The 14,350-nt window shown below is 54.8% G+C and overlaps 1 protein-coding gene across 5 annotated transcripts in view; it reads left to right on the top strand.

The window, feature by feature from the left end:
• Window positions 1–14,350, top strand: part of DNMT1 (DNA methyltransferase 1) — a 32,087-nt gene that overhangs the window by 10,877 nt on the left and 6,860 nt on the right. For all 5 annotated transcript variants that reach the window (XM_048831399.2, XM_048831397.2, XM_048831396.2 and 2 more), the window contains exons 6-23: window positions 392–479; window positions 643–683; window positions 1,790–1,841; window positions 2,275–2,358; window positions 2,441–2,550; window positions 2,920–3,038; window positions 3,593–3,685; window positions 4,205–4,356; window positions 5,057–5,244; window positions 5,987–6,176; window positions 6,834–6,931; window positions 7,897–8,044; window positions 9,106–9,221; window positions 9,748–9,949; window positions 10,605–10,738; window positions 11,377–11,550; window positions 12,870–13,091; window positions 13,834–14,026. In XM_048831399.2, coding sequence (XP_048687356.1) covers window positions 392–479; window positions 643–683; window positions 1,790–1,841; window positions 2,275–2,358; window positions 2,441–2,550; window positions 2,920–3,038; window positions 3,593–3,685; window positions 4,205–4,356; window positions 5,057–5,244; window positions 5,987–6,176; window positions 6,834–6,931; window positions 7,897–8,044; window positions 9,106–9,221; window positions 9,748–9,949; window positions 10,605–10,738; window positions 11,377–11,550; window positions 12,870–13,091; window positions 13,834–14,026 — 2,404 coding nt within the window. The remainder of the gene's footprint in view (window positions 1–391; window positions 480–642; window positions 684–1,789; window positions 1,842–2,274; window positions 2,359–2,440; window positions 2,551–2,919; window positions 3,039–3,592; window positions 3,686–4,204; window positions 4,357–5,056; window positions 5,245–5,986; window positions 6,177–6,833; window positions 6,932–7,896; window positions 8,045–9,105; window positions 9,222–9,747; window positions 9,950–10,604; window positions 10,739–11,376; window positions 11,551–12,869; window positions 13,092–13,833; window positions 14,027–14,350) is intronic.

The following is a 14,350-nucleotide window of genomic DNA, read 5'->3' on the forward strand; positions in this document are numbered from 1 at the left end:
TTGTCAAAGTCACCTCCCCTCTCTGCCTCTTTCCCCTCCTACCCATTGTCTGTGTAGATTGTTGAGTGTGTTTGGGCAGGAATTGTCTCATGTATTTGTGTAGAGCTTGGGCCAGTGCGGCCCCGATTTTAGATGCTACTAAAATGCAAACAGTTAAGAAAACCAAGGTGTAGTGGATCAGAACAGCTTAGCTGTAGCTTGTTCCACGATCAGTTTTGTAACAGCAGCTGCTGCTATTGGCAGTGCCTAGACAGCCCATTAAAGCTCCTTTCACAAACTTTAGGCAGACTGTGCTGTTTGGGTCTATTTTGCCATGGTCTTCTCTGAAAAGCAATTTGCTCCTTTCAAAGAATTGATCTTTCTGTTGGTTTTCACCTTTAAAATCCAACAGATCCAACAAACGCAAATCGGATGAGGTGAACGGAGAAGTGAAGCAGGAAACGAATCCAGAAAAGGAGGAAGAAGAGCTAGAAGAGAGGGTACGTCTGGTGCATGTTTGAAAACAAATTCTTAAACAGACATCTCATTAGGCTGTCAAGGAAGAATAGTCAGGCATATTATTTCTGCTGCGACTCCCATTTCCTTAGTTTGTAAAGCTGATGGGCTCTTACATGCATTTCTTTCTTTTACCTCTACTTCAAGGAGCAAGATGAAAAGAGAATTAAAATTGAAACCAAAGAAGGGTAAGAGCAGCTAAAATTTCTTTAATCGGGTGTTAGAATGTTCTGGCTTGTGTGTGCATGGACTAGATGACCTCTCGAGGTCCCTTCCAGTGCTACGATCTGTGTATGTGCGTGTGTGTTTCTCTTTGCAGAAGTTTGTCACGGGGTCTGTTGTGGCAAAAGACCAAACAAAAAAATCAAAAAGATTTCTCGCTGAGTTTTCGTGTTCGTGTTGGACTTCATCACCCTAAACGTGGGGAGGCAGAGAAAATGCTAAAGACATGGAAGCAATTTAGTGTCTGAAAGAAAAAATGTTACTCTGGTAGTTTACTAATTTATAAAGCGTCTGAAAATAGAGATGAGTGATTGGGTCTGGCTCCGTGAATCCCTTTTTTGTGCTTCCAGCTGTGAAGTGTTGCTGTGAAAGGGCCTCATGGGGACCGTTTTCAGCAATGCCCAGGTGTCCTGTTAAGCAGGAAACTTCGGGCTTGTCTGTATGCAAAAGTTGTATTTCTTTGTGCCTCAGTTTCCCTGTCTACATACTGATGATGATGAGATTGAGCTGTTTAGTAAAGTGCTTTGAGATCTGCGGATGCAAAGCACTCAAGAAGAGCGAGGGATTATTATTATTTAACTCTACGGGTATAGTTAAAGCGGTACAGCAGCCCCCTCCCCAAGCGTGAATGCGGTATTCTGGCATAGCTTTCCTTGTACGGGGATTGTTTACACTGGTGTAAAGGCTTGCCTGCACTTGGAAACCAGCCGGAACATCTCTCTGTGTGGATGGTTTTATTCCAGAATAAGAGTGCCTTTTTCCGGTTTAATCTGCTTTCAAAGTGGGCTAAGTGGAACCAGAAAAAGGGCTTCTTCTGCTTCCTGGGCCGAGGGCTGGCATGCTGGAATCTGTGAGCGGATGGTGTGTGAGGAGTTCAGTGCTTTCCTGTAGCACAAAACCGCTTCAGCTAGAACGGCACATTTTGTTTTGTGGGGCATCGGCAATGAAACGTTTGCGTGTATTCAGGTCTCTCAAACAGCTGAGAGCACTAGGTGTGCGGGTGGTGGAATAGCCTCGATTGGCTTTTTTGCCCTATACCTTCATTCCTTGTCTTGATGTATTTTGTGCCCAGGTCTGAGATAAAAGAGGAAGCTACGCAGGTTAAAACTGCACCGCCTGCTAAAGTAAGTGGTTTTCCCTGTTCTTCTCAGCACTTGGGCCCTGTCCGAGCACTGCTGACAGCTTTTCGACTGCCCGGAGTGGCAGCGAGTCCAGAAAAAATACTCCCTAGCGCACATGTCACTCACGGCTCCGCGTGATCTTTAAATGCAGCATTTACAGCACAAACAAAACGTACCAAGAGGGCATGTGTGTGTTGTCGGTGCAGCGAGCCCTTCCTCATGCCACGCCTGGCCAGGTCAGAGAAGTTGCTAAACACCTGGTCCTAGACACCGTGTGAGGCGCTGGGGACTGTTTTACTGCTCCAGATTCCTGGTAGATACAGGACTGGCCGTCAGCATGGGAACATATAGTGATTCTTACGGAGGGCTGAGGCTGGTAAATGGCAGAACTGTTAATGGGGAAAGCTCCTGATGTCTTGTGGTGTTTCCCTTGCAGACCACTCCTCCCAAGTGTGTTGACTGCAGACAGTACCTGGACGATCCCGATCTCAAGTTCTTCCAGGGGGATCCCGACAATGCGGTAAGCAGCTCGTCGCTTGGGTTTAGAAACGTGGCCATGCCGCTGGGCGTGCGGGTCCAACGTGCCCCTCTCTCTTTCTCAGCTGGAGGAGCCGGAGATGCTGACGGATGAGCGCTTGTCCATTTTCGATGCCAACGAAGACGGCTTTGAAAGTTACGAGGATTTGCCCCAGCACAAAGTGACCTCCTTCAGGTAAAGGCTTCTTGTGCTGTTGCACCATCCGTAGTTTGGCAGTGCTGCATTTGTAACCCCTGGGGCAAATCAGACCCCTGGGGAGGGGGCAGCGTGCGCTCTCTTCTGCACAGCGTGGAGAGGCTTTGTTCTGCCCTGAGCACTACTCTGGACGGTGAGACTGCTTCCCCGGGCATGTAGCCTGGAGCTTGGTTCACGGGCGTGCAGTTCCTGCTTGGTCAAGGGAAGCGTGTTCGACACAGGATGTGTAAATGCAGAGCTGTTTGCAGGGAGCCCTGGGTGCTGGTTTAGGCTGAATATTAAGTGTAACATCCTTGAGGTGTTGAACAGCGAGCAATCGGGAAACCTCCTTTCTCTTCTCTCACACAGCGTCTACGACAAAAAGGGTCACTTGTGCCCGTTTGACACCGGCCTCATAGAGAGGAATATAGAACTGTACTTCAGTGGTGCTGTGAAACCAATATACGACGACAACCCTTGTCTAGATGGTAAGTGTCTTTCGGCGCAGAGCTGGGGGCAGACACCGGCCTGCCTGGCACCCTGGGACTTTCTCAGTCTGTGTCCTGAGGATCAGTCCAAAGGCCTTTGTGCTGTCAGTGGAATCCTGGCAGAGCGAGGAACAACCTTTCCTCTCAGGTGACGTTGCTCGCGCTGGGTTACTGCCGTGGAGGACGTTGCTCGGTTATGCTTGGGGTGGGGTCCACATGGCAGGGCTGATTCTGAACAGAAGTTCAACAGCCTGTTAATGGCAAGTGTTTTAAAAGCAGCTGTCCTCTGATCCTCTGATCTGGGCCAGTAACTCAGTGTGAGGGCCTGGTTCCCCAGGGATCTGCAGTGGGTGCAGTACGCTCCCACGGTGAGCCGGTCGCACTTCTCACCCACTCTGCTCTGGTGCCAAGGGCTGCATGGTGTGCGGCAATGGAGAATCTGGCCTCTGGGCAGCAAAATCCGAACCCTTGTGGTGTGTTCCTGGGTGGGGATGGGTGGGTGTATGTGTGTGAGAGAGAGAGAGAAAGAAACATCCTTGCTCTTCCCCGCTCAGGTGGTGTCCGAGCCAAGAAACTGGGTCCCATAAACGCTTGGTGGATCACTGGGTTTGATGGAGGAGAAAGAGCCTTGATTGGCTTCACTACAGGTAGATTCGCAAACTGGGGGTTGTCAGGGGGCTTCTCCCTTGCGGGGCTGGTGAGATCCCTGTGTTCTGAGGGTTAAAGACTCGAGTACCCATGAGGGTACGAAGCTGTGGGGTGGGGAGTGGGAGCCAAGGCACTCGATAACCACCGAAGCGGGTTGCTGCAAATTAATTGCTGATGCTGGGGGGTCCCTCCTGTTACGCGAGCCACGCAATGCTGATTTTACTCTGGGCTTGTCCATACGCAGCGGCCCCAGTGTAACTTGAGAGGGGTTTTTAACTCTTGCCAAAGATCATGTGGATGCTCCCGATTAGGAACAGGGTGATGCTAAACAGAGCTAAGCCACTCTTGAATTGAAGTGTGCATAGATGCTTGCGGGACTGACAGGACTCTGCTCCTGAGAGTCCTTTACACTTTTCCCGTCGCACGTTCCTTAGCTTATTTGGGCCTTTCAGCTGTTTGCTAACCTGTTCCGTAAAGCCCCTGCGGTCACTGTCTCTGGCAATCTCTCTCTGCTTCAGCCTTTGCGGATTACATTCTCATGGATCCCAGCGAGGAATACGCTCCCACCTTTGCGTTAATGCAGGAGAAGATCTACATGAGTAAAATCGTTGTGGAATTCCTCCAGAACAATCCCGATGTCAGCTATGAGGACTTGCTGAACAAGATCGAGGTGAGACATGGCGTGCCCGTCCTCTGACTCGCAGGGTCTTACCGTTAGGTTCCCAGCCCCCGGGGCACTGCGGACAGGAGCCGAGGGGTCACGGCCGTGTAAATGGCAGGGTGCGCTTGGCGAAGTGACAGAAAGATTCCAGGATGTGTCCTGCTATGGGAACTGCTGGACTAGTTGACTCTGAACTCTTGGGCCTTTGACACTGTCTGTCCTAGGGTGTGTCCATCTGCTCCTCCCCCTTGAACGGGGTGTGGCTGAGAGGCGAGGAGATCGACTTTTATTCTACTTGTGGTTTGTCTCTCTTTACTAACCCCTCTGGCGCGTGGCGCTCTGCCTCCGGTTCTTACCCTCTGCTCCACCGTACGGTGAGGGTGAATGCCGCTTGTCCGCACAGCTCTCCTCCAAGGCCTCGGCCGTGCTCAGGCCTAGTCTGAGAGCTGATGTGACCTGTAGTGTTGCACTAGCCCCACTGCATGAGGGTGACACTGGGCCTCGCGGAGAGAGTGAGAGGCCTCCCTTTTCAGTCGCTATTGGCGAGTTTGGGGGTCCGCCCTGAGTGGCCTGCGCCCCTGCGTCTGAGAACCAGGGACCCGAGGCGCTGGCTACCTGTGAAAACGTCCGTGCCGTTGCGCGTAGAGCTGCAGTGCTCTCGGGTACTGTATGTGGGGATGTCCCATGACCCTCCGCTGCGTCTCTCCAGACAACGGTGCCGCCCGCTGGGCTGAACTTCAACCGCTTCACGGAGGACTCTCTGCTGCGGCATGCCCAGTTTGTGGTGGAGCAGGTGGAGAGCTACGACGAGGCCGGAGACAGCGACGAGCCGCCCGTCCTCATCACGCCCTGCATGAGAGACCTGATTAAACTCGCGGGGGTCACCCTGGGGAAGAGGTAGGCGGGTGGGAGCACAGCGAGGCGTCCTCCAGCTGCTGCCACCCTTGGCCCATGCATCTCAGGCCCATGGCCCATGCATCTCAGGCCTTGCCTCGGCCCAGCGCTATTCCACTTTGAATTCACGCCCTCCCTTGTTCCGGGGTAACTTCCCTGTCTCTAGACAGACCCTCAGGGATCTATATGCCTGCGCGGGGTGAGTTGCCGTAAGGGGCTTGGTTAGAAATGAGAAATGCTCCTGAACTCAGCTTCCTAAGCCAGTCTAGTCTGGTGCAGAGAATATTCCCTCTGCGTTGCTGTTTAGGGAGCCAGGGCGGTCTGGTGGTTAAAACAGTGGGCCGGGACCCAGGAGTCCTGGTGTCCATTCCCAGCCCTGCCCCCAGCCCCCCGTGCAACCTCGAGTGAGTCCCTGCATCTCTGGGCCTCAGTTCCCCATGCGATCCTTCTGTCATCGGTCTGGATTGTGCGGACCCTCTCTTATGAGTGCGTTTTCAGTGCCTGTTAGGGGCTTTTACTGCCAAGCCAACAGTTACAACACGGTTTATCACGAGATGCTGTAGCATGTATTGTGCCGGCTTGCTGCAGCTGGCAGAAGTGTGCGGGAGTGTGTGTGTGAGGAGAGTGGTCAGTGGCGTTGCACGTAGCCAGAATTTTTCTGTCCCGGTCTGTGGCGGGAGGGGGTAATGCCACCAGTGTGGGACCCTGCTGCAGAGGATAGTGTCTGAGCTGCTCTCCGTTCCAGGCGAGCCGCGAGGAGACAGGCCATTCGGCATCCCACCAAGATAGACAAGGACAAAGGGCCCACCAAGGCCACCACAACCAAGCTGGTGTACCTGATCTTCGACACCTTCTTCTCGGAGCAGATCGAGAAGAACGAGAGAGAGGAAGACAAGGAGAACACCATGAAGCGCCGGCGTTGCGGCGTGTGTGAGGTAACCAGCAGGTTGGGCCAGAGCTGAGCTGTGTCTGACCCCTGGCTTTGGGGCTCTAGATGCTGGGAATCAGTCTTGTCTAGCTCTGGGGAGAGTGCTGGGGAATGGGCAAGGCTGGCTGGCTTCCCTCTGCCCCTTGAGCTGTGTGGCTGGCTGGAAGTGGTGTCCCGAGGGGAAAGGCTTAGCGGGGTGAAGTTCCCCTTTCTGGGGGCAAAGCGTCCATTTCCCTGCAGCCTGAGAAATGGCAGCATGCTAAGGGCGAGAATTGTCTGGGGAAAGGAAGGAAGCTGTGCTGTGTCAGGGCAGGCTCTGCTGCACTTTCAGGGTGGCCAAGCAATTTTCCTTCAGGCCTGGTTCTGCCGGAGGCCCCTTTGGCACCTCCTAAGCCAGACAGGGCTGCTCCGTGGCAGGAGGATGCTAAGGAGCAACATGTGGCTCTCCCTCTTGGCTCCAAAGCCTCTTCTAGTCAATGTGAGTCTTTCCACGGGTTTTGCTCATGCCCACAGTCTCCTGTTGGCTGTGGTCAGGAGCAAGCCCTGACGGAGCTGAGCTCCTGCTTCCTCTTGAGAGCGCCACGTCCTCGGGGACAAGTTACTCCTACGGCTCCTCCACCGTTCACAGGCACTCAGCCTTCTCCTTTCTCTCCTCCTCCTGCAGGTTTGTCAGCAGCCCGAGTGTGGGAAGTGCAAAGCCTGCCAGAACATGATCAAGTTTGGCGGTAGTGGCCGGAGCAAACAGGCCTGCCTGCAGAGGAGGTAACTGTCCCAGAAGGTGGTTCTGAGCGCCTGAGGGCAGTGCAGAGCCCAGGGGTATGGGTGCTTGGGGCCAAGCAGGGGGTTCCTCTACTCCTGGGGGCAGTGGACTTGACTGTGCAGGGAGTCAGCAGTCTCCTGGCAGGAAAGAATCAAGAGCTGATACTACCCGGGATTGGAATGACCAGACAGGATCAGAGGAGGGGCCCGTCTGGTCTGGTCTCCTGTCTCCAGCAGGGCCAGCACCGGCTGTGTCAGACAATAGTGCAAGATCCCCTGCAGCAGACAGCGATGGGATAACCTGCCCCTGGGGGAAATTCCCTCCCGACCCCCAGTCACTAGAGTTCAGCTCATGCCCTGAATCACTAGAGTTTATGGCCCTTCCAAAATGCTCGGTAGTTTGAGAGCTTTCCCGGTGTAAGTCTGGATACTCGTTAGCCATTCAAATGTGCTCTCATTACATTGAACCCGCTGTGCTCTGTGTCGATGTGACGAAGGGATGTAATACGCACGCTAATCTCGGTGACAGGTCCTTTCTGTATCAAGCCAGACCAGACCCAGATAGTGATGTGTATGTAAAACCGGAACAGAAGGGAGTGAAATTCCCTCCTCTCCCACTTCAGAACTGGCAGTGGACTGAGTGGGGCAGGGAGGGGACAATCTGCCCGTCTCCAAAGGGGGTGAGCGTGGAGGACGCAGCAGACTTGCTTCGGCAGCGTGTCACAGTGCGGGCTGGGCTGGAGCTGGGAATAATGGTCGGAGTCTCGGGGTGCGGGGGTGGAATCTGGGGCTGCAGCAGCATCTCCGACGGGAGACGGTGGAAGCCCCGGTGTTGGGATGGGCTGGACAAAGCACTGGGGAGCCTGTTGAAGGAGCCGACCCTGCCCTGGCGAGCCGTGAGGACCGAGTGTGTGGCCCAAGAAGGCCCTGTCAGTCACCAGGTGCACGGACTGTCACTCCCACCCTAGGTGCCCCAATCTGGCCGTCCGAGAAGCAGATGAAGACGAGGAGGTGGACGATAACATTCCCGAAATGCCGTCACCTAAAAAAATGCTACAGGGAAGGAAGAAGAAGCAGAATAAAAGCAGGATTTCCTGGGTGGGCGAGCCAATCAAGGTAGGGCTGGAGGAGACGTCTCACTGGCAATGCATGTTTCCACCCCAGTAACAGGGCTCGTTGTCTGGCATCGATGTCGTGAGCAGATCTCCCCAGCCGGTGTACCCTAGGCTTGTGGGAAACTGCAGGGTTCTCGCTGGTGCCCCATTGCTGGGCCTTTAACTCAGCACTGACAAACAGCCCTCACTTTCCTGCTTTCCTTGATCCACGTGGATCTGCTGCCCTGTGTGTTTGCGCAGCTAACGCCACTTGCATGCTGCTTAGGGAAGGTGCAGAGAGAGCCGACGTGCAGGTCTAATGCCTTTTCTCTGTGACGAGCGCGAGAGCGTTTGCGATGTACGGGCCGCCTGGGGGAATTGTGGCTTTTTAGCTGCACCTCTTTTGTCCACACTAGTATGTTTGTTTTGCCAGCACACTGTACTGGGAGCAGATTTGAGTGGGAGTTTGTGGGCCTGTCAAGGTTAACCCTAAATCTGAACCTTTCCTTGTCTCTGCGAGGCTCAAGGCCTTTAAAACCTAGCGTCACGCAGGAAGTGTCGAGTCCCTGTTGTTTGCAGGCTGGGGTGGTGGCTTGCGTGATGGTTGGGCTGTAGCCAAGGAGTAGCTACAATGCGGGGGCCAGAACCCCCTGTCTCTGGGAACAGATGAGGCTCAGGGTTCACGGCTTCTCCAGCCCCACCAGCCAGGAGCTCTGCTGCGGTCATAGCGGGGATGCTCAGTGAGGCTGCCTAGAGCGGAAGGCTAATGAAAGCCCTCCACCTCCCTCAAACGGGCATGCGATGGCTGCCCTCATGGCCAGCACACCAGGGACTGAGCCAGGGACCTCTATAGCTAAAAGCAGGAGCTGCTGGAGCCAGAGCGCTAAGGCTCCTTAGCTGGGGCTGTCCACTCATAGGCTCTGTGGGAGGGCATGGAGAGGGACCCGTAGCACGCTCACCCGTGGGTTCCAGGCGCTGTCCAGCAGGGAGTGGGAGGGTCTCTAGCTACGTGCCACGAGAGAAATGAGAAAACACTGGGTAATGGGGTTTCTGCCGGTTTTAATAACCAGCCTTTGTCCGCAGCGCGACGGGAAGAAGGACTATTATCAGAAGGTGTGCATTGATTCCGAGACCCTGGAGGTGGGGGACTGCGTGTCCGTCAGCCCCGACGAGCCCTCCAAGCCTCTGTACCTAGCCAGGTTTGTGGCGGTCCGGGGATGAACGCGCAGTGTGTGCCGGAAGGGGCCGGTGCGTGTCCTGCAGCAATCACACAGGGGCGTTTCCTGCATTGATTTTGGGGGGTCCCTGTCTGAGTGGGGCTGTGTTTCTGCTGTAACTGATTTGTGCGATGGTGGGTCCTAGAGGCCCCAGCCTAGAACAGGGTCCCCTTGTGCTGGCAGCTGCATGTATGGACATGTGGTAAGAGACCTGCCCCGAGGAGCTCGGTCTAAATACACGGGACAGACAGGTGGGAGGGGAAACCCAGGCTCTGATAAGGGAGGTGACTTGCCCACGGTCATCCAGCAGGGCAGTGGCAGAGTTGGGAAAAGAACCCAGGTCTCCGGAGTCCCAGTCCAGAGCTCTCCCCTGAACCTTCTCTGCCTGGGGTCTTGTTAGCCCCGGCCTGCTCAGGGTGAAGCTTTTGTAGTCCGTCCAGCGATTAGGAAAGCTTCTTTCCCTTGGAAGCCTGGGGGTGGTGCTAAAACATAAGCCCTTCCCTTGCAGAGTCACTGCGCTGTGGGAAGACAGCAGTGGGCAAATGTTCCATGCCCACTGGTTCTGCCAGGGCATCGACACTGTCCTGGGAAAGACCTCGGACTCATTGGAGCTCTTCCTGGTGGACGAGTGCGAAGACATGCAGCTGTCCTACATCCACGGCAAAGTGAACGTCGTCTACAAGGCTCCCTCGGAGAACTGGGCCTTGGAGGTGGGTGGTGCCGTCCTCTTGGCGGGCCTCCTGTGGGAAAGCTAGCCTAGCGGGAGAGCTCTGCGTGGATCGGTACCGAATGTAGGCAAGCAGGGCCTAGTTTGTTTATCTTGGGGCATCTGCAAGTGGCAAATGCTTCAAGTGCACTGCTGGTCATTGAGCTAGTGTCCCCTTGTATAATTCCTGCTTGGAGAAAACAGCTGTCTGATGAAACTGACTAGATTGCTTGTGTCCTAGTGGCTCTCAGTGGCCCCAGATGAGGTCAGGGCCCCGTTGCAGGAGGTGCTGTATGCCCAGCCAGTGAGAGATGGTCCCTCTTCTGAGGAGCTTGCAGTGTAAACAGATGAGAGAGATGAAGGGTAGGAGGGGAAACAGAGGCACAGAGAGAGGAAGTGCCTTGCCGAATGGCACGCAGCAGGGAATAGAACCCAGGCGTCCTGGCTCCTCTCGTTCTCGGAATTCTACACAGGCTCCGTTTGTGTAACTTCCTTCAGAGAAGTTTGCAAGGGGAAAGGTTCTTCCCTTCTCCCACGTGTGATGCTACTTTTGGTTGTTAAGTATCCTGGGTATGTCACAAGGTTCTGTCTGGCGGCGGGATCCGGCCAGCTGCTCGACCCCTGCCTGCGGGGCCCCTACAGTTTGTCTTTCCCCACAGGGGGGGCTGGACATGGAGATTAAGATGGTGGAAGACGATGGCAGAACCTATTTCTACCAAATGTGGTATGATCAAGAGTATGCCAGGTTCGAGTCTCCTCCAAAGACCCAGCCCTCGGAAGACAACAAGTACAAGTGAGTGCGTGAGGCTGACTGGCTGGCAGGAGCTTCTAGCTGGGCTGGAGCAAAAGGCTCCATCTTCTCTCTGGAGATGGGTTTAGATTCACCTGAGCTCTGGTTTATCTGTACTCGGTTTATTGCCCAGCTCAAGGCAGGCAGATTTTGCTCATGGAGAGTAGCTTCAAAAGAACTGGGGTGAACTGGCTGGTTCCTGTTTTCTCTGCTCAGCTCAGCGGTCTGGGGGACTGTGCTAACAGTAACTTGGAGTTTATTGGAAGAATGTTGTGGGCTAATACACAGGGAAAGAATGATTTTATCTAGTAGTATTTTCAACTTCTCTCTTGGCTCAAATAGGAGTGCTGATTAAATCACTCTCCCTCTCCCCCTCCCCGCCACCCCCCAACAACTCTCCCCCACAGCAGTTTGTTTAAGCCCGTGGGGGATATGTGTGAAAACCAGCAGGTGTGGTGCTTGTTTTGCAGGGATCAGGCCCCCATTGTGTTAGGTGCTGTGTATACAACAGAGGCAGCCCCTGCCCCCAAGAGCTTGGAGGCCAAACAAATGGCAATTTACAGCAGATGGGCCCATGCAACCTCTGCTCGTGGTCCAGCCGCCTTTTGCATCCAGCTCCAAGCTCTCTCCTTTCCCCACAGGTTCTGTATGAGCTGTGCTCGCTTGGATGAGGTGAGGCAGAAGGAAATACTCAAAGTCATGGAGCCTCAAGAAGAGGTGGACGGGAAGATGTTTTACGGCCTGGCGACAAAGAACGGAGTGCAGTACAGGATAGGAGATGGCGTCTTCCTGCTGCCAGAGGCTTTCTCCTTCAGGTTGGTTCTTGCCAAGTGGGCAGGGGGTGTCCCTTCTCAGCAGGGTTTATTCACAGCCCCCATGGCAGAGTCATCTTCAGTATCTCCCATAACGGAGAACACGCCAGTCTGCTTCAGCTATAAATTAAGTACCAAACAAGCCAGTTGTAAATGGATTCCTAGATTTTTAAGACCAGAATGGACCGTGATGATCATCTGGTCCGACCTCCCGCAGAGATCCTTCCCTGAGTTTGGGCTAGAGCAGTCTCTACAGAAAGAAACTTGGTCTTGATTTAAGAGCATATGTGATGGAATATCCACCCTGTCCTTGGGCAAGTTGTTCCCATGGTTAATCGCCCTCCCTGTTTAAAAAAACAAATTTGCACCTTAGTTCTAGTCTGACTTTTGTCTGGATTCAACTTTTGGCCGCTGGGTCTCATTCTGCCTTTTTTTACTAGACTAAGGAGCCCTCCACTGTCCTAATCTCTCCCCAAGTAGCCACTTGTAGCCTGGGATCAGGTCACCTCTTAATCTTTTCTTGGGTAAACTCCATAGATTGAGCTTCTTTAGTTGGCTTATGGATGTATAAACCCACTACAATTGCAGGGTGAGTTGGAATAAAATTTCTTTTGGGGGCGGGGGGATATAGTAGCCAGACACGGTGCTGGTTTGGCTGACACTCGGGTAACCTGGTTCTGTAGACTGACTGGCATGCGGCTCGTCAGTCGCAGAGGAGGAAATTCTCACGGATGTGTATCAGCCTCCATCAGGGAGTGGCTGCACCGAATCACTAGCCATAATAAAGGCCAGACCTAAACGTCATGCAGCTGCCTACAGGAGGGTGTTGTCTTTGTATTTGGGTAGCGCCTAGGAGTCCAGCCTGGAGCAGGACCCATTGCGCTGAGTTCTGCATGAACACCCAACAGTTCCTGCCCCGAAGAGCTTCCTGCCAAAGCGAATCTAAGTCTTGCACCTTCCTCTGAAGCACCTGGTCAGAGACGGGACGCTGGGCTAGAGAGCGTGCTGCACCTGAGACACGCTGGCAATTCAGGAGACGCGTATCCCGGCAGCATCGGGGCTTTGCCGTGCCTCAGAAAATGCAGGGGCCGCACATGCAGGGGATCGCGTACCTCCCTGCTGCAGGCAGGCTCTCTGCCTTGTCGGAGGGGCTCCTGAATTGGAGAACAGCCCCCTGGTTCAGAAAGCAGAGTCGCTGCCAGGCCGGGGGCGCTTCGGGGGGTTGCGTTGGGTTGTCCCCTGAAGGGTGGGTCGGTGGGCAGCCCGGGCGTCCGTGTTAGCACCTCTTACCCCCTGCTCCGCTCCGCTCCCCCCCACCCCAGCATGAAGCTGGCCAGCCCAGCCAAGCGCCCCAAGAAGGAGGCGGTGGATGAGGAGCTGTACCCAGAGCACTACCGCAAGTCCTCCGAGTACATCAAGGGCAGCAACCAGGACGCCCCGGAGCCATACCGCGTGGGCCGCATCAAGGAGATCTTCTGCAGCATGCGTAGCAACGGCAAGCCCAACGAAGCCGACATCAGGCTGCGGCTCTATAAGTTCTACAGGTGAGCTGGGGCTGGGCGCGGGCGGAGCCTCCGTAGGGTCCGTTTGGGGAGGAGCAGCAGGAGCAGGGGCCTTCTCCCCCCCGTCCCCAAAGCAAAGCCGGTGTGCCGCGCAGGCAAAGGGGACCTTTCCCTGGGGTCCGTCTGCACTCAGCTAGGAGGCTCTCGGCCAGACAGACGCGTGAGCTCTGCGGCCAGGGATAGCTTGGGCGGGCGGCTGCCCGCGTCCAAACCTCCCCCGGGCACGTACTCCAGTGGCTAGCCCGAGCCGCTCCTATGCTACACCCAGCTACGCGGCTGTTTTTAGCATGCTAGTCTGAGCAAAGCTAGCGTCTGTCTGTCTGTCGGAGGTGGGAAGCACTCTCCCAGCTGCAGTGTAGACATACCCTAACCCGATGCTCCATTCAGGCCTACCCAGCTCTGCAGTGTTCCTCGCTTTCCTCTCAGCCCACGCTCTGGTCATCCATCAAGAGCTACTCCCACCTCCTTGTGTGTCCTGCTGGGATAACAAACCAGCTGCTTTGTTTATCAGAACTTCTCCAGCAGGATGAGCTACGGGGTAGGAGAGATTTGGGTGAGCGTTCCTGTCTGTCTTCTCTAAGGGGACAGGCTTAACGCAGTGGATGTTGGGATGCAGGCAGTGTGCGAGGGGGAAGCAAGGGTATAATGCACAGTCTCTTTCCTATTCCCCCCCCCCCCGACCCCCCAAGCATGCTCCCTAGTGAAAGTGATCTGTCTGCTGCAGGCCTGAGAACACCCACAAGTCCATGAAAGCAAGTTACCACTCGGACATCAACCTGCTGTACTGGAGTGATGAGGAAGTGACACTGGACTTCAAGGCCGTGCAGGGACGCTGTGCGGTGGAGTACGGAGAGGACCTGACGGAATGTATTCAGGACTATTCTGCCAGCGGGTCGGACCGTTTCTACTTCCTTGAGGTAACCGCTCGTGGTGGGCACAGCTCAGCTTGGAGACGCACTGGGGCGGGGTGGGTGGCTGTAGCTAACCGAGCAGGTGACGTGAGGCGTTGCTAGAACTGACTTGCACGTCGTAAACATCAGTATCCAAGTTCTGGGACACATGCTCCAAATCATTCTTCATCACAAGTCTCAGGAACTCTTTCTACCTGCCAGGGGAGCGTGGTGCTGGGTACAATGAGCGTCTCTTGCAGTGGTGACAGGCGCTTACCAAACACTGCGCTGCTTGACTCTGCCAAGCTTTTCTGAAAGGGAAGCGGTCCCGTCTGTCCTGAGCAGGCCAGC

This window comes from Caretta caretta, chromosome 20, assembly GCF_965140235.1.
Source record: "Caretta caretta isolate rCarCar2 chromosome 20, rCarCar1.hap1, whole genome shotgun sequence".
NCBI lineage: Eukaryota > Metazoa > Chordata > Testudines > Cheloniidae > Caretta > Caretta caretta.